The sequence below is a fragment of the Rana temporaria genome, chromosome 3 (assembly GCF_905171775.1).
Source record: "Rana temporaria chromosome 3, aRanTem1.1, whole genome shotgun sequence".
NCBI lineage: Eukaryota > Metazoa > Chordata > Amphibia > Anura > Ranidae > Rana > Rana temporaria.
In genome coordinates, this window is record NC_053491.1 from 433,210,487 (window position 1) to 433,231,405 (window position 20,919).

Below are 20,919 nucleotides of genomic sequence, written 5' to 3' on the forward strand. Positions count from 1 at the left end.
AGTTAAAGGAAAACTAAAATGAATTTTGATAAATGTTATTTCTCCCTCCTGTTGAGTGCCTCCACATCAAGCAGCTTGCTATGGGGCATCTGAGCCGAGTCACAGCTCACTGTGTCCATTCAGACATGGGGCTATGGCCTGGCCCCACCCCCTCTCTCTCCTGATTGGCTGACTTTGTTTCAGCCGATCAGGAGCGAGAGTCTCCGTCGGCCAAGACACTTATGGACATAGCTGGAAAGAGATGGGGCTCAGATGAGTATTTTGGGGGGCTGCTGCACACAAAAGGCTTTTTACCTTCTTTATTTACAACCCCTAGTAGAAAAACAATGAAAGTATTGTGCCAAAATGTAGTTGTTCAATGCAGAAAGTATGAAGGAAAATTATAGTGTGTGCTTTAATGCACTAGTTGTCCAGACCCTTGGTGCTCCAGTGTGCAAGGCATTGTAGTACATACCTGCTATACTAGTGGACTGGTCTGGGGAGCATTTGCCTCCTGAACCAATACTAAAAGGATTTATTGGGCTAGTGGCCCTAAAGAGAGATACTACACCATTCAGATACTGATCAGCGTGAGTTCAGTGACACATGGTGAATATATAGCTGCATCCTCCTCATTTAGACCTGCATACCTCTTAACTTTCTCAGATGGGAATGAGGGACACCTATTAGCAAAAGTGTGTAGGCATAGGACACACACCCCGTCACACCCCCATTAAAGGAAAATTGTATTCTTTTATTTTGGCTTTTGGAATTTATAAATGCAGCAATTTAGAAATTCAATGAACGGCTTTAAAACATTTTGATACATATGTAGTGCATTTTATATAGATGAGACCAAAATGAGAAGGAAAGAGGGACAGCGGGAGTTTGTTTTTCGAATAAGGGACAGTACCTCAAAATCAGGGAACGTTGGGAACTATACCTGCAGTCACAGCATTTTTGTGGCTCCAAGATGACATGTGGCAGATTGCAGAGATCTTAAAAAAAAGCTGATACTGAATGATGTGAAAAGGTGTGTCACAATATGTCCTTTAGGAACACCTACTGTTCACCATGATCACCATTTAATGAGGCACCTGGGTACACTTTTTTGGTACACATTCTTTTGTCCACAGAAATCTGTCCCTAACTCGAAATAGTCACATAGTTATGTTTGTCCCCAAAGGCCAAAGATTCCCATTCCTCCCCTTGCTAGAGTGGATAAAATAATATTCTAATATTTATTTATCTTGTGTAGTGAAAAAAGATGGTGGCACTGCATTCACCACTTGCTGTATGATGTGCCATCAGAATATTTGTGCAGGTGTTCCATCAGATTAGGCAGCCTATCAGATTTTATAACAGACGTGACGTTCCTTCACGGCCATCTTGGTACACCCCACACTCAGGCACACTAAGCCTACAGTCTGAAGTTGCCAAGCAGACATCTTTGTACACCCACCGAAGTCTTGCATTTCACACTTATTTTTACCAGTAAACTGAGCTTATTTCGTTAAATACAGTATTTAGAAGTCCGTGAGACTGTTTTGATGTTGAATTTAAAAAAAACAGCACCAAACCTGCTGATCTCACAGAAGGCCGCTGCTTTTAAAATTCAGCAACAAAACAGTGTCACAGACTTCTAAATACTGTATTTGACTCAGTTTACTGGTAAAAATAAGTGTGAAATGCAAGACTCCGATGGGTGTATTAAAATGTCCGCTTGGTGACTTCAGACTGTAGGCTTACTGCGGCTAAGTGCAGGGTGTACCAAAATGGCCGTGACAGAACATCACCTCCATTACAAGATCTGACGGGTTGCCTAATTGTAACAGCCGCTTTTCGCTCTGGCTGTTCCCTGTTATAACAAGCGTTTCGTGCGCCTTCTCTTTGCTAATAACAGGCGCTTTCAGCAATGTAGTGCGTTCCATGCTGGAACGCATACGCCGCTCGCGCAATGACGTCATCACCCCGCGCAGTGCTGCATTCCAGCGTGGAACGCGGAAGTGTGCAGCAAATCGGTGCTTCTCTTTCAAATCAGTGCAAGCCACTGCAACTGGTTACCTGCCTATAAAGGCATACATTTGACACAGTAACCCTGTTCTATTATTGTCGGCCGTAGCCGGCTAGGCTACAACCACCCATAGCTACCAGTTTTTCCTGGACTGCATCGCTCCCCATGCTGGTACACCGCTCCAGGCAACAACTACAACTTTGGTGCCATTGCACCTACAACAACACACAGCGCTGCTGGGGACAACCTTGAGGCCTTTGCTGAACACCCTTCACCACGGATTCGCTATCTCCTAGATAGAAACCTACAAACGGATAAGTAGCTACTGTATCACTTGTAGTCCTACAAGAAGTTCTACTGCTTGTGTTTCCATCTAATACAATTGTTGTTACTTAACCACTTAAGGACCGGACCAATATGCTGCTTAAAGACCCAAGGTATTTTTACAGTTCGGGACTGCGTCGCTTTAACAGACAATTGCGCGGTCGTGCGACGTGGCTCCCAAACAAAATTGGCGTCCTTTTTTTTCCCACAAATAGAGCTTTCTTTTGGTGGTATTTGATCACCTCTGCGGTTTTTATTTTTTGCGCTATAAACAAAAATAGAGCGACAATTTTGAAAAAAATTCAATATTTTTTACTTTTTGCTATAATAAATATCCCCCAAAAACATATATAAAACATTTTTTTTCCCTCAGTTTAGGCCGATACGTATTCTTCTACCAATTTTTGGTAAAAAAAATCGCAATAAGCGTTTATCGATTGGTTTGCGCAAAATTTATAGCGTTTACAAAATACGGGATAGTTTTATTGCATTTTTATAAAAATTTTTTTTTTTACTACTAATGGCGGCGATCAGCGATTTTTTTCATGACTGCGACATTATGGCGGACACTTCGGACAATTTTGACACATTTATGGGACCATTGTCATTTTCACAGCAAAAAATGCATTTAAATTGCATTCTTTATTTTGAAAATGACAGTTGCAGTTTGGGAGTTAACCATAGGTAGCGCTGTAGGATTTAGTGTACACTTAGTGTGTGTTTACAACTGTAGGGGGGTGTGGCTGTAGGAATGACATCATCGATCGAGTCTCCCCTATAAAGGGGATCACTCGATCGATGCAGCGCCATAGTGAAGCACGGGGAAGCCGTGTTTACATACGGCTCTCCCCGTTCTTCAGCTCCGGGGAGCGATCGCGACGGAGCGGCTATAAACAAATAGCCACGCCGTCGTCCCGGATCGCTCCCCGAGGGAACCCGACTGCCGCGTGTAGCGGGGGGGGGGGGGGCCCCGATCGGACCCCCCACCCGCTAGAAGGCAGGGACGTACAGGTACGCCAATGTGCCTGTACGTGCCATTCTGCCGACGTATATGTACATGCGGTGGTCGGGAAGGGGCTAATATGCCTTGTGGAGATCATCATACTAATTGGGAGATACTGCTGAGTTAAGGACTGTTTCCTAAGCTCTACCTTAAGGGTCAGCTACCCTCAAACTATGGCCCAGATTCTCAAAGGACTTACGATGGCGCAGCGCCATGTACGCCGTTGTAAGTCCGAATGAGAGCCGTTGTATCTATGCGGCTGATTCTTAGAATCAGTTACGCATAAATTTGGCTAAGATACGAGCGGCGTAAGTCTCTTACACCGTCGTATTTTAGGGTGCATATTTACGCTGGACGCTAGGTGGCGCTTCCGTAAATTTCCGCATTGAATATGCTAATGAGCTCGATACGTTGATTATCGAACGTACGTGCGCCCGGCGTAGCAAGATACGTCATTTACGTAAGACATACGCCGGCGTAAAGTCACCCCTCATAAAGCAGGGGTAAGTCATGTTAGGTATGGACGTCGGAAACATCGGAACAGCATTGTGTTTTACGTTGTTTGCGTAAGTCATCCGTGAATGGGGCTGGACGTAAGTTACGTTCACGTCGACTAGGCATTGAGCGGGCGTAATTTAATTTGAAAATTCGACGTGATACTGAGCATGCTGGCGCATGCGCCGTTCGAAAAAAGCGTCATTTACGTGGGGTCATGATTAGTTTACATAAAACACGCCCCCCTGTTCCTCATTTGATTTAGGCGCACTTACGCCGGCACATTTGCGCTACGCCGCCGTAACTTTAGACGCAAGTGCTTTGTGAATACAGCACTTGCCTCTCTAAGTTGCAGCGGCGTAGCGTATCGTAGTTATGCTACGCCGCCTACATTTACGCCGCTGACTGAGAATCTGGCCCTATGTGTGCAATATTGATCTCATATATGCAACTATAATAACCTGAGCTATACATTATTACTGGTTGTCAATACAATGCTTATTTACTACGTGCTGACATAAGTGCTACTTGTATATGGGCTTATGCCCTAAAGTTGCAGAACATGTTCGCCTAAACTTACTATGCTAAGGGTTAATGTATTCTATACCTTCTCCCTTAGTCGCCTAATGCACAACGCTATGTAATACTCATAATCACTAGCGTACAATTGTGCATTACAATCTTTTAGTACATACTATAATTTTAAACGCTAAGCTCTGGTCGCATGTTGTAATGCGTCCATTCTTAGTAGCTCAACACCTTTATTTATGTGACAGAGAGATGATGTAGAGACCCCCCAAACTCCTGTTTGTGAGGAGTGACGCCTGGGGCCTAATACTGAGTTGTCACATAAAGAAGCGCATTGAAATCCTTGCTAACGACAGTTGTGGTTCATTCCGTTCACCAGTGCTGTTACACAAATCTGACAGAATACAGGCACCCTACTCTACCTGGGTGTCTCCAAAAATACCTTCCTAACGCTTAAACTCACTAAGTCAATGAGCCCTTGTAACATAGCTCAGTGCAAGATCCAACGTCTTGACAACACTTTATACAGAAAGTACAGTGTCACCTTAAAGCGGGGGTTCACCCTATGAACGGAAATTTTTTTTTTTTTTTTCTACTACCATAAAATCAGGCATTGTAGCGCGAGCTACAGTATGCCTGTCCCGATTTTTTTACCCCCGTACTCACCTTGTAATCGTTCATCGAAGATACCGGGGAATGGGCGTGCCTATGGAGACGGAGGATGATTGACGGCCGGCTCTGGCGCGTCACGCTTCTCCGGAAATAGCCGAAATAGGCTTGGCTCTTCACGGCGCCTGCGCATAGTCTGTGCGCAGGCGCCGTGAAGAGCCGAGACCTACTCCGGCTGTCTTCGGGGAGAGTGACGTGCCAGGGCCGGCCGTCAATCATCCTCCCTCTCCATAGGCACGCCCATTCCCCGCGGGAGCCGAAATCTACGATGTCCGATTACAAGGTGAGTCCGGGGTTAAAAAAATCGGGACAGGCATACTGTAGCTCGCGCTACAATGCCTGTCTCGATGGTAAAATCATGTGGGTGAGGGTGAACTACCGCTTTAAGGAGAAATTACAATATTTGTAAAGGGTTTCTGACTGTGATTGTTCTCAATTGAAAATTAGAGCAGTTTATGTTCGTATATACTTACTTGTAAGATGTTTCATAGTTTGTTTCATCCACCCATTTCCACAATCCTTCCTCATCAGTATCGTGCATACCAAGCCAGAACCGCTTGTAGGAGGATGGATTTGTTTTGCCGGAAATAAAAAGCTAAAAAAAAAGCAGAAACCATCAGAAATTGAAGAGGGGGTTGATTACTTCCCAGGAAACAGCATCACAGAAGCTTTTCAACACATGGACCACCAGAAAATTTTGTATATTATAGCTTTTACAGGTATATCTTTAGTACAGTTTAATGCCTATAGTGACAGGGTTGCTTTTTAAAGTGTTGCGTATGGATAATTGTAGGTACCATAGTGTGTTGCATTTCCACAGGCATGTGTCATTTTAAGAACAATACAATTTAATTGTATTCTAGTATTCTAGTGCCTCCTGGCAGGCCGATTGTTTCGGCCTGCCAGGGACCATTAGAACGAATTGGGAAATATTTAGATCTACTACTAAAAGACATGGTGACTGACTTAAAATCTTTTTTGCAGGACACTCAGCATGTCCTAGCCAAATTGGATGAATTAGATGCATGTGAACAACCAGATGAGGTACTGCTAGTTGGCATTGACGTAGAATCCTTATATACATCAATTCCACATCTGGTTGGTATCCATGCAGTAAAAACCATTTTAGAGTCTACTTATCCAATGTCAGGGTCACAGAATGAGTTTATTCTCGAATTGTTGGAATTTGCACTGCAAAATAATTTCTTTCAATTCCTGAGTACCTTTTGTCATCATATCAGAGGGACCTCAATGGGAGCAGCGTGGGCACCGGCGTACGCTTGCCTCCATCTTGGCATTTGGGAAGAAGAAGACGTATACACGTCCTCGATGTACCGCCGTCACGTATTGACGTGGTGGCGGTACATCGATGACGTCTTAATGCTATGGCGGGGGCACCACTGATTCCCTGCACCAATTCATGTTGGAACTAAATCAAAACCAACGCAATATACGGCTCACGTATACATTTGATACCCAAAAACTGTATTTCCTTGATTTACAGATAATTATGAATCAAGGTCAGCTCAGTACTTGTACCTACCGCAAGTATACAGCGATGAACACCCTACTATATGCAACCAGCCATCACCCTCAATGGCTAAAAAATGGAATCCCTGTAGAACAGTTCCTACTTATTAAAAGGAACTGTTAAAACATACAAGACTATAGACAGGAAAGCCAGGAACTATATGCGAGGTTCCACGAACGCGGGTACTCGCATGGACAAATTAAGAAGGCTAAGAAACAAGCAGCTATCAGAGATCGATATGACCTCCTAACTAAAAAAAGATCTGTCGACAAGTGCCCACAGAACTCCAATGAACCAATTCGGATTATTACTTCTTTTGGATCCCAGTGGGATTCTGTCCAATCGGTTTTGGAGAAACACTGGGGCATCCTGACCAACACACCAGAACTAGCACGGATAGTCAGCGATTCCCCCAAACTTGCTGCACGGCGTGCCAAGAATATTGGGGATATGCTAATACAGTCGGAATTCATCAGAGAGCCAGAAACAACATGGCTCTCTGAGTACCGATGTTTCCGTGCAACAAATGTCAGATTTTCCCCTATGTGCATTGCACATCAACATTCTCTGATGCCCATGGACATGGCACGTTTGAAACAAGGAACCTAATAAATTGTTCCTCCTCTCGTGTCATTTACATGATCACCTGCCCATGCCCAAAAATCTATGTTGGCAAGACCAAGAGAACCCTTAAAGTACGCATTGGCGAACACTTGAGGGAGATAAATGACAAGGAGAAGATACCAGAAAAACCATTGGCAAAGCATTTTGCCCAATATCATGGCAGGAGTTCCAGTGGACTTACTGTCAAGGGTATTTATGCACTAAAATTACCAAACAGAAGAGGAGACTATGATCGTATCCTCCTACGAAAAGAAAAATGGTGGGTTTATCGCCTAAAATCACTAGTGCCAATGCCTAAACACTGACATGGTTATTGCTCAATATTGCATATACAATGCCTTGGAGCGCATGTGTAGGAGCCGCCTGTGGCATTTCCGAACAAGGTTTGGCTCTTTTGTCGGGGCATTGCGCATGCGCACATGGACCGGAACTGAGGCTCATTATATGACGCTGGGAGGTATTTAGGGGGGTGATGCGGTGTGCCGCCCGTGCCCCTTGATGACACGATTTCTCGCGAAACTAGTAGGGCGGAACGAGTGGTACATTTGGCATCACCTCCCTGGAATGCTTGGTTTCCCTGTACGGACGGGTCTGTCTGAATGTATCCGGCCGGGACATCAGACTACAAGGCTTTCTAATCATTGCAAAATTGTGAGTGTTTAGTATGTACAATTTTTATATATTCAAGTTTTAAAAGGTTTTACACGATCGAGGCCCCTCTTCTGTCTTTTTTCCATATCTATGCAACATGACCATCAATGTTTTAGAATAATAGAACGAGGTGATGACTCCCATTAGGCTGCTTCCATCCAGCTTTTGGCTCCGCAATCCTTTACATCTGCATGCTACCTGGGGTCCCCTATAATCAAGGGACCGCAGGGATCTGGTAAGCAGATTTATATGCTTTGTCGGTGGAGGATTTCAGCTGATTGGTTGGCACTCTGTATTGGTGATTCATCTGATTACACAGTTTAATGACTCTTTTTTCTTTACTGGTGAAGGAGCATCCTATTTTAATTTCTTATTGCGGTCACAGATGTGATCCAATTTTTCAATTATTTGATTCAGGGACTTTTGTTGAAGGTTTCATGTAATGTTTCACATGTTTTTTTCATTATTAACACATGAAGATTGTTATATGTAATTTTTCAGCTGATCATTATAGTTCACGTCTGTTTTACATTTTTCACACCAAAGTTGTGTATAAGGTTTAGCGAAACTTTTTTTCTTTCCACATACTTATCACTGTTTAATGTTACACAGTAAATTGCAGCTTCACAATTTGCTTCACTAGCAATCACTTTTATACCTGTTTGATTTACGGGCTCTTCCTTTGTTTTATTAGCGCATTTTTTCCCCCTTTTTTTCATATTTACATATACATTTTAATACTGAGTTTCCTCGCATCCTATGCATTAAGGTGAAAAAACATCTGACAATTACAGGCCCCCCCAGCCCCCGTTTTACTTACCTGAGCCCTGGAAAGTCCTGTGTCGAACACGCTGGATCTCGGCCTGGGCTTCTCTACTCTTCATTGGATAGATTGATAGCAGCACAGCCATTTGCTCCCGCTGCTGTCAATCAAATCCAATGATGCGGGCGCCGGGGCGGGCCTGAGTCCTGCACTCCGTGGCAATGGATGCCGAATACAGGACTCATGAGCGTTACCTTGGGAGAGTGCTTCCCAGAGGAGGTTATCTAAAGCGGGGAGGAGCCAAGACAGCCGTCGAGGGTCCCCAAAAGACGGCGTTCATGGCTCATTTAAAAAAAAAATTGAACCTTTATAATCACTTTAAATTACGTACATTTACAGTTAGGCAGTCGGCAAGTGGTTAAATCTTGACATGTTTGGTATCTATTTACTTGACACAACATCGTCTTTGGGTATGAAATTGTGTTTGTGTGGACTAAAATTATTTTAAGTGTACTTTTTACAGAAATGTTTCATTACGTAAACAGCTGCGCAAATATCGTGCAAAATTTTTTTTTTTTTAAACAAACATTGGCCTATGCTTTCAGAAAATATACAATTTCTAGCAAAGAAATCAGATTTTGACATGTATGTGAACATTTTAAAAATTGGTTTGGGCAGCAAGTGGTTAATATAGCAAGAAAAAAGTCTGCTTTGAATGTTATAGCCCACAACTGCCCTTCATTTGGAGAGACTGGCCCTTACAGTATCTCACCTGTTCTTTTGCGTTGTTAATTACAAGCAAGTCACTTTCTTTGTTTTGGCACATGGTCCTGGCTGCTGTCCAATCAAATCTGGTCTTGCTTATGTAATAGCAGCTGTTCTCAAATTGTATCCAGTCGTCTTGACACTTCTTCTCTAGAACAATCCAGAAACGCAACAATGACACTCAAATGATATAGAATCATAAAGTTTGAAAAACACTCTTTACACTTAAAGCGGAGTTCCGGCCACAATTTCACTTTTTAAATATAAATACCCCTGTAATACACAAGCTTAATGTATTCTAGTAAAGTTAGTCTGTAAACTAAGGTCCGTTTTGTTAGGTTGTTACAGCATTTAGACACTTTATAAAATAGAAATTGACTGGGGCCATCTTAAGTGTGGGCATCATGAAGCCAGACTGTATGACTTCCTGGATTTCAGCCTTGCAGATGCACAAGCAGTGTCAGATCAGGTTTCAGCACCTGTGCTGTCCAAGTCACATGATTCTTTGAGACTGGGGAGTGTACAGACTCCTGAAAAGTTACACCTACTACATTCCCAGGAGTCTGTGCGGTGCATTAAGCACCTAGGTGCAGGAAGTGGGAAGATTAACTATTCTGCCTAGCAACAACACTTTGAAGGCATCTAAAAAAAAAAAAAAATTCGTAAAGGACTAATGACATTTTTTTAAAACTACTCATGTAATGTTATATTTATGGGTGGAACTCCACTTTAAGGATATTCAGCCCAGACATCAGTCACTAGGGATGAGCTTTGAGTTCGAGTCGAACTCATGTTCGACTCGAACATTGCCTGTTCGCCTATTCCGCGAACAACAAACAATTTGGGGTGTTCGCGGCAAATTCGTAAAGCCGCGGAACACCCTGTTAAAGTCTATGTGAGAAATCTAAAGTGCTAATTTGAAAGGCTAATATGCAAGATATTGTCCTAAAAAGTGTTTGGGGACCTGGGTCCTGCCCCAGGGGATATGTATCAATGCAATTTTTCTTTAAAAAAATGCATTTTTTTCGGGAGCAGTGAATTTAATAATGCTTAAAGTGAAACAATAAAAGTGAAATATTCTTTTAAATTTCGTACCTGGGAGGTGTAAAGTAAGCATGTGAAATAGCGCATGTTTTCCGTACTTAGAACTGTCTCTGCACAAAGTGTTATTTCTGAAGGAAAAAAAGTAATTTAAAACCGGACTCACGGCTATAATGAATTGTCGGCTCCTGGCAATTCAGAGAGAATTCATTCATAAAAAAAAAGCGTGGGGTCCCCCCAAATTCAATTACCAGGCCCTTCAGGTCTGGTATGGATATTAAGGGGAACCCCGCCGTCAATGAAAAAAAAATGACGTGGGGTTCCCCCCAAATATCCATTCCAGACCCTTCAGGTCTGGTGTGGATTCTAAGGGGAACTCCACCCCAAATAAAAAAAAATGGCGTGGAGTTCCCCCAAAAATCCACACCAGACCCATTATCCGAGCGTGTAACCTGGCCGGCCGCAGAAAAGAGGGGGGGACAGAGAGCGCCCCCCCTCTCCTGAACCGTACCAGGCCACATGCCCTCAACATGGGGAGGATGCCCCCATGTTGGGGACAAGGGCCTCATCCCCACAACCCTGGCCGGTGGCTGTGGGGGTCTGCGGACGGGGGGCTTATCAGAATCTGGAAGACCCCTTTAACAAAGGGGACCCCCAGATCCTGGCCCCCCTAATGTGAATTGGTAATGGGGTACATTGTACCCCTACCATTTCACGAAGGAAGTGTAAATAGTTGTACAAAAACACACACACACACACACACTGTGGAAAAAAGTCCTTTATTAAAAAAAATATATAAAAATCTAGCGGTGGTAATCCACTCGGTCCCGTCTCCCCGCTCCAACGTTGTCAGTATCCAGCGACGGATGATCTTCTCTCCGGTCCAGCGATGAGAAGATCATCCGGGATCCAAAGCGCAGCATCGCCGGCCGCCTGTCTCCACCGGAGACAGCCCGGCGAATGACGCTGCTGAAGCTGTGACATTTCTTATATAGGTGAGGCGGGGCCACCCGTCACGTGACCCCATCCCCCTCTGACGCACCCTCTGCTATGTCACTGGGGAAGCCCAGGCTTCCCCCTTGCGTCAGAGGGGGCGGGGGTCACGTCATGTGACGGGTGGCCCCGCCTCACCAATAAAATAAATGTCACAGCTTCAGCAGCGTCATTCGCCGGGCTGTCTCCGGCGGTGGAGACAGGTCGGCCGGCGATGCTGCGCTCTGGATCCCGGACGATCTTCTCATCGCTGGACCAGAGAGGAGATCACCCGTCGCTGGATACCGACAATGTTGGTGCGGGGAGCCAGGACTGAGTGGATTACCACCGCTGGATTTTTCTTTTTTTTTTCTTTTTAATAAAGGACTTTTTTCCACGGTGTGTGTGTGTTTTTTTACAACTATTTACACTTCCTTTGTGAAATGGTAGGGGTACAATTTACCCCATTACCAATTCACATAGGGGGGGGAGGATCTGGGGGTCCCCTTTGTTAAAGGGGTCTTCCAGATTCTGATAAGCCCCTGCCCGCAGACCCCCACAACCACCGGCCAGGGTTGTGGGGATGAGGCCCTTGTCCTCATCAACATGGGGACATCCTCCCCATGTTGAGGGCATGTGGCCTGGTACGGTTCAGGAGAGGGGGGGCGCTCTCTGTCCCCCCCCTCTTTTCTGCGGCCGGCCAGATTACGTGCTCGGATAATGGGTCTGGTGTGGATTTTTGGGGGAACTCCACGCCATTTTTTTTTACATTTGGGGTGGAGTTCCCCTTAAAATCCACACCAGACCTGAAGGGTCTGGAATGGATATTGGGGGGAACCCCACGTAATTTTTTTTTAAATTGAAGGCGGGGTTCCCCTTAATATCCATACCAGACCTGAAGGGCCTGGTAATTGAATCTGGGGGGACCCCATGCTTTTTTTTTTTTATGAATGAATTCTCTATGAATTGCCGGGAGCCGACAATTCATTATAGCCGCGAGTCCGATTTAAATGACTTTTTTTCTTTCAGAAATTACACTTTGTGCAGAGACAGTTCTAAGTACGGGAAACATGCGCTATTTCACATGCATACTTTACACCCCCCCAGGTACGCAATTTAAAGGAATGTTTCACTTTTATTGTTTTACTTTAAGCATTATTAAATTCACTGCTCTCGAAAAAACAGCCGTTTTTAAAACTTTTTTTTTGCATTAATACATGTCCCCTGGGGCAGGACCCAGGTCCCCAAACACTTTTTAGGACAATAACTTGCATATTAGCCTTTAAAATTAGCACTTTAGATTTCAAACGTTCGAGTCCCATAGACTTTAACGGGGTTCTAAAGTTCGCACGAATGTTTGGTGTGTTCGCAGGTTCTGGTGCAAACCGAACAGGGGGGTGTTCGGCTCATTCCTATCAGTCACATGTTCCACCTCTTGTGAATGGTGGCTTTCATTATTGGCTATAATGCTGCTGCTAAAACAGCTTGAGATCCGCACAGATACTTTGGTGTCAGACACTTTTGAACCACAAGTTTTGTCTCTTTACCGACTTACAGATTAAGGCAATCGGCATGTCTATAAAGTGGAACTAAACCCACCCATTTACCCGTTTCCCAAAACCTTACATTCAAGACATGCCTTGAATTTTACCTGTTACAGTTATCAGAGTGCTTATATTAGCTCTCAAACCAACTGTCAAGCCATAAAATGGCTGGTGTCATAGATGATCACATGTACAGCACCATGCCAACTGCAGATCAAACAGAGGTTAAGAGAGGAAGCTAACTTGGCTTTAAAAGATAGGAGGCTTTAGTTCTGCTTTAAGGTTGAGTTATCATTAAATATAAGAGTTTTACAGAATGAGACAGAGGAATCAAATTGAACACCACATCTCAATATACTAAAAAATCTGCATATTTAACTTATGCCAATACAGTTGATAAATATGTTTTTTTATCAACAAAAATCAACATGAGCATTCATTCTAATCTTTTTGTTGTCTATAGAATATAAAATGTCACACCGAAATCTCCTGAGGAAGCTCTGTTGAGCGAAACATGTTGAGTGGTAGTGTCTGTAATTTATGCCTTATAGGACAATCGATATTTGATATGGATGAAATATTGTTCTCATGTTTTTCATCTTTGTAATAAAAATTTAATTTAATTTATTGTGTAATTGATCATTACAGTCTTTATACTTAACACCTTACAAGTCCAGAGGTTTTCTGCCTCCCTTTCCCCTTTCTATTTGATAAATATAAGAGCCCCTGCTCCCCAACCAACACTTTTAACCACTTGCAGACCGCCCACCGTACATTTACTGCGGCAGGGCCGCCGATCTGGGCCAGATCACGTACTTAGTATGTGATCTGACACTTCTAGGTCTGGGGTGTGAGCGCCACCAGCGAGCTGCTCCTGCTGTGATTCTACACAGCGGGAGCTGATCGGCAGGTGCAGCAGATTCGATGTCCACTGCCACCTGCCGATGCTTTGGTACACAGGCAGAACGGCAGTCTGCCTGTGTAAACAAGGCAGATTTCTGTTCTGTGAGTACAGTAGGCACGGATCCTCTAAAGCAAGAACACCGAACCATGCCTTCCACTAGTAAAAGCACCTCACTAAATCACAGGCTAGGCACACAATTAACCATTTTGATTGCCCCTGATGTTAACCCGTTCCCTGCCAGTGTCATTAGTACAGTGCCAATGCATATTTTTTTAGCACTGATCACTTTATTAATATCACTGGTTCCCAAAAAGTAAAAATGGCAGTTAGTGTCCAATTTGTCCGCTGCAATATCGCAGTCCTGCTGATTGCTGCCATTACTATTAGAAAAAAAAAATCCTATAGTTTGTAGACGCTATAACTTATGTGAAAACCAAATCAATATACGCTTATTGGGATTTATTTTACATTTGTTTTTATTGAATTTTTTTTTTTAGCAAAAAGTAAGAAATATTGTTTTTTTTTCAAAATTGTCGATCTTTTTTTGTTTATAGCACAAAAATAAAAACCACAGTGGTGATCAAATACCCCCAATAGAAAACTCTTATTTGTGGGAAATAAAGGACATAAAAATTTTTGGGTACATCGTCGCACGACCGCGCATTTGTCAGTTAAAGTAACGCAGTGCTTTATCGCAAAAAAATCGCCTGGTCAAAAAAGGTGGTAAATCTTCCGGAGGTCAAGTGGTTAAAGTGGAATTGAAATTTTAAACAAAGTACCCCTCTGTGGTCACCCTTCTAATAGTCCTTAATATGAACTTTAGGCAGAATAAAAAAAGCTCTGTGCTCATTAATGCCTCGTACACACAAGAAAAGTGCGATGTGAGGTTTTTGTCAGGAATTCCAACCGTGTGTATGCTCCATCACACGTTTTCTGTCAGTTTCCCTGCCAAGAAAATATTGAGAGCAGGATCTAAATTTTTGTGACAGGAAAAATTCCTATTGCGGTCGTCTGTATGCAATTACGGCGCGAAAAAAACGTGCATGCTCAGAATCAAGCAGAAGAGCCGAACTGCCTATTGAACTTCATTGATCTCGGCTCGTCATACGTATTGTACATCACCGCGTTCTTGACGTTCTGAATTTCAGACAAGATTAGTGTGACCGTGTATATGCAAGACACATTTCAGCCGTTTTCCTGCTGAAAAAAAAACACGGTTTTCCTGTCGGAAAAACTGATCGTGTGTACAAGGCATAATACACTATTACTTTTTTCAATGTCACATGATCACACCCCAACTGACTCACTCACCAGCTCAGCAACATTTTCCACCCCGCAGTTGCGCATACACAAAGGGGTGAGGATGATCGTGATATCATTGACCTTTTATGGCCGCTTGGCTATATTGGGTCAATGTGTATGTGCATCTAGGGGGGAATGCCCTGGGCACAGCTGATTGGACTGCCCGAAATCCCCTGTGCGCATGCGCCGCTGCAGTCAGCAGCTCATTGAGAGGGGAATATCTCCTAAACCATACAAGATTAGGAGATTTTTTTTACCTACAAGTAAGCCTTATTATTGGCTTACCTGTAGGTAAAAATTAAAAAAAAATGTATACAACCGCTTTGATGTAGAACTTAAAATTAGATGTTGGTGGGATCCTCTGCTGGTCATTTTATGCATGATTTCCTCCATAGGCATAAAGATGAACACTCCAGAGACCCATTTTATGCCTTCATTTGGAATAAATAATAAAGGGATAATGCCTGAACATTATCAGACCATTACCTAATGTTGATGACCGCCTTTCATTATTGTTTTATTTCCTCCATTCAGCTATTTGTCATCTCACAGGTCTTTTACAACCTTATACACTTTACAATATGATAAATTAACATTTTTTTTTTCTGATTGATTACTTGCGCTTTGTTATGTTAGTTGTCTTACTTATGAAAGTTGATTGTAGCCGGTCCATTTCTGAAGAGAGTTTGCTGACTGTAAAGGAAAAATGCATTGGAGTAGGTGCAATATAGAATCTAAAAATGTAAAACACAATGCCAAATATAAAAATGACAATTGAATGAGATCAAGCTGAGGTATAATAAACATAACTAGTCCATCATAATAAGGTTATAAAGAAAAATGACCAAGTGGGTCAAAGTGAAAGGTTCTTTTGACAAACTCCCACCGACAGGTATCTTCACCATGCTTTCCCACTACCCTGTTCTTCTGTGGGAGCCCCAGTTCACATGCCTGAGTTTACATAATTTCCCTCTTACTTTAATGTGTGTTCCGCCCACCATTGTCTACAGATGTCCTTCATCACATAACTTTTCATACACAGCTAGTGAGCTTTTTATCTCCCCAATATAGCAGTGTTGGGGCTTAGTGCTGCTCAGACCCAAGCACTGCATCCTGGGAGGAAGGGCAGAAGCATATACTCTTACCCAACCACAAAATTCTAGGTACATGCAATGATTCTGTTAAATAGACCAGCAGGAGGGGTATATCATTTTACCATCCACCATTGATTTTTAGTAACTACTTTGCAATAGTTGTCTTCTAAAATGTTCCTAGATATTAAATGATTACTGTTCTGTCCTGCCGAAATGGCAGGATTAGGAAACAATCCTGGTGGCCGTTGGTGACCATAAGATAAAGGCTTACAGCTGGAAGCCAATTTGTAGCTGGCCATGAAGACATCTGATTCCTCTTGGATCTGACAGCCCAATGCCTTGCTCTGGCTGTTTAGGGGAGCTATGAAGCAGACTAACGCTCAAGTTCTGCTTTTTAAGTAGCCCCCTCTTACTGAAAAACACTTGAAAAACTTGTAGGGGGGAAAACTTACCTTTCCTTCAGGTTCTGAGGTGCAAGGGGCACATCTGGCAGGGGTGTCCAAACTTTTTTCAAAGAAGGCCAGATTTGATGAAGTGAACATGCATGAAGGCTGACCATTTTGCCTGACATTTTTTAAACCATCACAATTAAATGCAAATGAACTAATACACTGCCCAACAAGAATTCTCTTGATTTTGTGGCTATGTGTGTTGAAGAGTCTAAGGATGAGCTCAAGTGTGTTATTTGGATATACCGTATTTATTGGCGTATAACACGCACAGGCGTAAAATACACACATTCACTTTAAGAGGGAAGATTCAGGATTTTTTTTTAAATAAAGAACTGTGAAGCAAAATAGGGGCCAGTGCCCATCAGTGCAGCCTAATTGGTGCCAATCTGCAGCCTCGCCATTGACATGAATGCAGCCTCACAAGTGCCATGAATGCAGCCTCACACGTGCCATAAATGCAGCCTCACAAGTGCCATCAGTGCAGCCTGATCCATGCCCATCTGCAGCCTCGGAGGGTACAGGAAGGGGGGGGGGCGGGACGAGCGCCAACAGATTACATACAGGAGAATCTCCTGTTTACTTGGCGGCCTCTTTAATACTATGATAGACAGAACAGTCGCCCAATGCCAGCCCAGGAAACGGGACTTCCTATTACAGATGCCGCAGAGTAAACAGGAGATTTTCCTGTATGTAATCTGACGGCACAGGTCCTGCTCCCCTCTTTGTTCCCTCTGAGGAAATATAGTATATATATTTTGTCGCCCCCAACGAATCCCCAAGTGCCACGCGGAGCTCGGAGATTTGTTGGGGGCCACAAGAGATATATACTGTATATCCAAATTACCAATGGGGCCATATGAAACCACACCATGGGCCACAATTGGCCCGAGGGCCAGACTTTGGACAAGTCTGACCTACGAGATCCTGAGGAATGTTGAGTATGTCAAATCTCACATGAAGATGCTGCAACACAGAGCTGGGATTCTCTTCTCAGCAACATTTGGAGTACTCCAGATCTCACCAAATGAAAGATAAAGTTGACCTTGCTTTTAAGGGGCAGGGTCCACTTTAAGAGGGCAATGATGAGCGCATCTGTCACTGAACATGTTTGTTATGGCACATAGAGATGGGAAAGAGTTGCCAACTAGTTTGGTGCCACTTTAGTCTATAATGTGAGTCACACAAGTAACAGTGGTGGGTCTCAGTACTAAACGTGGAAGGGAGATGTGTCTCAACACATATCTCTGGAGGAATGAAGTCATTGGACAGGTGGGAAAGCATTGTCTAATCACTGTTATGTCACTGTAGATGTGACAGCACAAGATATCTCTAAGCACCTCCCTCAACCTTCTTGTGACAGCATCATTTGTCAGAGGTACCATGGGCAAGATTTGCTTGTGTATCTTACTGCCTTCCTGTGTCTATAGACACTGGTCAACTGGAGAGAATCCGCCTAATTCACATATGGGCATTGCATGCCCATCTGTCAGTTGGAGGGATGAGACACCATAGAATGGTCAAATCATTTCCAAGGATCTGGTGAATGACTAGAGGCTATGATTAGAATCTGAAGACGCCAGACAGACAAGGATATTGCTAATATTTATTTCAGGTTGGCATGTTGTGGGAAGTGTTTGGTGCTACGTTATTCTATAAGATTAGTCACACAAGCAACAGTGGTGGGTCTCAGTACTTAAGATGGAAGAGAGATTTGTCTCAGCACACAGGGCCAAATTCCCAAAAGAGATACGCAGGCGGAACTGCTGTTCAGTCTGTGCCTAACTTTGGAAACGATCCTCAAAAGGCTTTTTCCAAAGTTAGGCAGAAAATCTGACATGTGTCAGGCCCCATACACACGATAGAATTTATCCGCGAATACGGTTCAGCGGACCGTATCCGCGGATAAATCCTCTCTAAGATTTCAGAGGATTTCTATGCGATGGCGTGTACACACCATCGCATTGAAATCCGCGCTGAAATCCTCTGCCGATGACGTGTCGCGCCGTCGCCGCTATTATGACGCGGCGACGGGCGCGACGCTGTCATATAAGGAATTCCACGCATGCGTCTATTCATTACGGCGCGTGCGGGGAATCCCTTTGGACGGATGGATCCGGTAAGTCTGTACAGACGAGCGGATCCATCCGTTGGAATGGATTCCAGCAGATAGATATTCTGTGCATGTCGACAAATATTTATCTGCTGGAAATCCATTCCAGGGGAGATTTATCTGCGGATAAATATCCGTTGGCGTGTACACACCATAGGATCTATCCGCAGAAACCCATTTGATGGGATTTATCTGCGGATAGATTCTATGGTGTGTATGGGGCCTAAGACACTTACACGGTCAGATCTTAGGATGCAGTACCGCATCCGCCGCTGGGGGCATTTCTCATTGAAATGCAGCTTTGAGTATGCAAATGAGGACTTAAGCAGATCCACAACGCTTTTCAGCATTGTGATTTCTGCGTAAGTTCCGATTTGCTTGCGCAAAACTAGGGCTGGTTTTACAATGTGGAAAATTAGTCACACCTTGTAAAGGCCCATTCAAGCGACGGCATTTGGTATGCATTCCTGAGGGAGAACTCCACGGCAATTTGTAAAATCAAAACCGGCATGGGTTCCCCCCCCAGGAGCATACCAGGCCCTTAGGTCTGGTATGGGTTGTAAGGAGACCCCCCCTATGCCGAAAATTCGACGTAGGGGGTCCCCCTACAATCCATACCAGACCCGTCAGGAGCCGTGCCAGGCCGCATGCCCTCAACATGGGGGGGTTGGGTGCTCTGGGGCAGGGGGGCGCACTGCGGGCCCCCCCACCCCAGAGCACCCTGTCCCCATGTTGATGAGGACAGGACCTCTTCCTGACAACCCTTGCCGTTGGTTGTCGGAGTCTGCGGGCGGGGGCTTATCGGAATCTGGGAGTCCCCTCAAATAAGGGGGCCCCCAGATACCGGCCCCCCACCCTAAGTGAATGGATATGGGGTACATCGTACCCCTACCCATTCACCTGGAGGCAAAAAGTTAAAGTTATTAAACACACAACACAAGGGTTTTTAAAATAATTTATTAGTCTGCTCCGGAGGCCCCCCCTGTCTTCTTTATTAGCTCTAATACCAGGGGGGGCTTCTTCTTCCACTCTCCGGAGGTCTTCTTCCACTCTCCGGGGGGGGTTTCTTCTTCCGCTCTCCGGGGGGGGGGGTCTTCTCCGCTCTCCGGGGGTCTTCTTCTATCTTCGCCGCTCTCCGCTGTTGACTCGGCGCACCCCGGTTCTTCTGCAGCTGTCCGGTGCCTTCTTCTTCAGCGCTGGCTGCCTGCTATCTTCGTGTGTTAGCTCAATTACTAACAGGCAGCCAGCGCGGTCTTCTGTGACGTCATGTTCTTCTTCTCCCTTCTTCCGATGTTGACACGTCGCCTCTTCTCACTGCAATGATGGAAGCGCGCCTTGCATCCCATTTATATAGGCATCACCGTCCCATCATGCTCCGGTAGGTACCCACGTGGTGGGTGCCTACCCACGTGCACCCACCATGTGGGTACCTACCGGAGCATGATGGGACGGTGATGCCTATATAAATGGGATGCAAGGCGCGCTTCCATCATTGCAGTGAGAAGAGGCGACGTGTCAACATCGGAAGAAGGGAAAAGAAGAACATGACGTCACAGAAGACCGCGCTGGCTGCCTGTTAGTAATTGAGCTAACACACGAAGATAGCAGGCAGCCAGCGCTGAAGAAGAAGGCACCGGACAGCTGCAGAAGAACCGGGGTGCGCCGAGTCAACAGCGGAGAGCGGCGAAGATAGAAGAAGACCCCCGGAGAGCGGAGAAGACCCCCGGAGAGCGGAGAAGACCCCCCCGGAGAGCGGAAGAAGAAACCCCCCCCGGAGAGTGGAAGAAGACCCCCGGAGAGTGGAAGAAGCCCCCCCTGGTATTAGAGCTAATAAAGAAGACAGGGGGGGGCCTCCGGAGCAGACTAATAAATTATTTTAAAAACCCTTGTGTTGTGTGTTTAATAACTTTAACTTTTTGCCTCCAGGTGAATGGGTAGGGGTACGATGTACCCCATATCCATTCACTTAGGGTGGGGGGCCGGTATCTGGGGGCCCCCTTATTTGAGGGGACTCCCAGATTCCGATAAGCCCCCGCCTGCAGACCCCGACAACCAACGGCAAGGGTTGTCGGGAAGAGGTCCTGTCCTCATCAACATGGGGATAGGGTGCTCTCGGGTGGGGGTTCCCGCAGTGCGCCCCCCTGCCCCAGAGCA

At 44.7% G+C, this 20,919-nt stretch overlaps 1 protein-coding gene across 2 annotated transcripts in view; it reads right to left on the bottom strand.

The window, feature by feature from the left end:
* Positions 1–20,919, bottom strand: part of LOC120933258 (hepatic lectin-like) — a 39,273-nt gene that overhangs the window by 6,332 nt on the left and 12,022 nt on the right. For both annotated transcript variants that reach the window (XM_040346374.1, XM_040346373.1), the window contains exons 4-6: positions 15,755–15,802; positions 9,354–9,496; positions 5,486–5,607 (exon numbers count right to left, since the gene is read on the bottom strand). In XM_040346374.1, the coding sequence (XP_040202308.1) occupies positions 5,486–5,607; positions 9,354–9,496; positions 15,755–15,802 (313 nt within the window). The remainder of the gene's footprint in view (positions 1–5,485; positions 5,608–9,353; positions 9,497–15,754; positions 15,803–20,919) is intronic.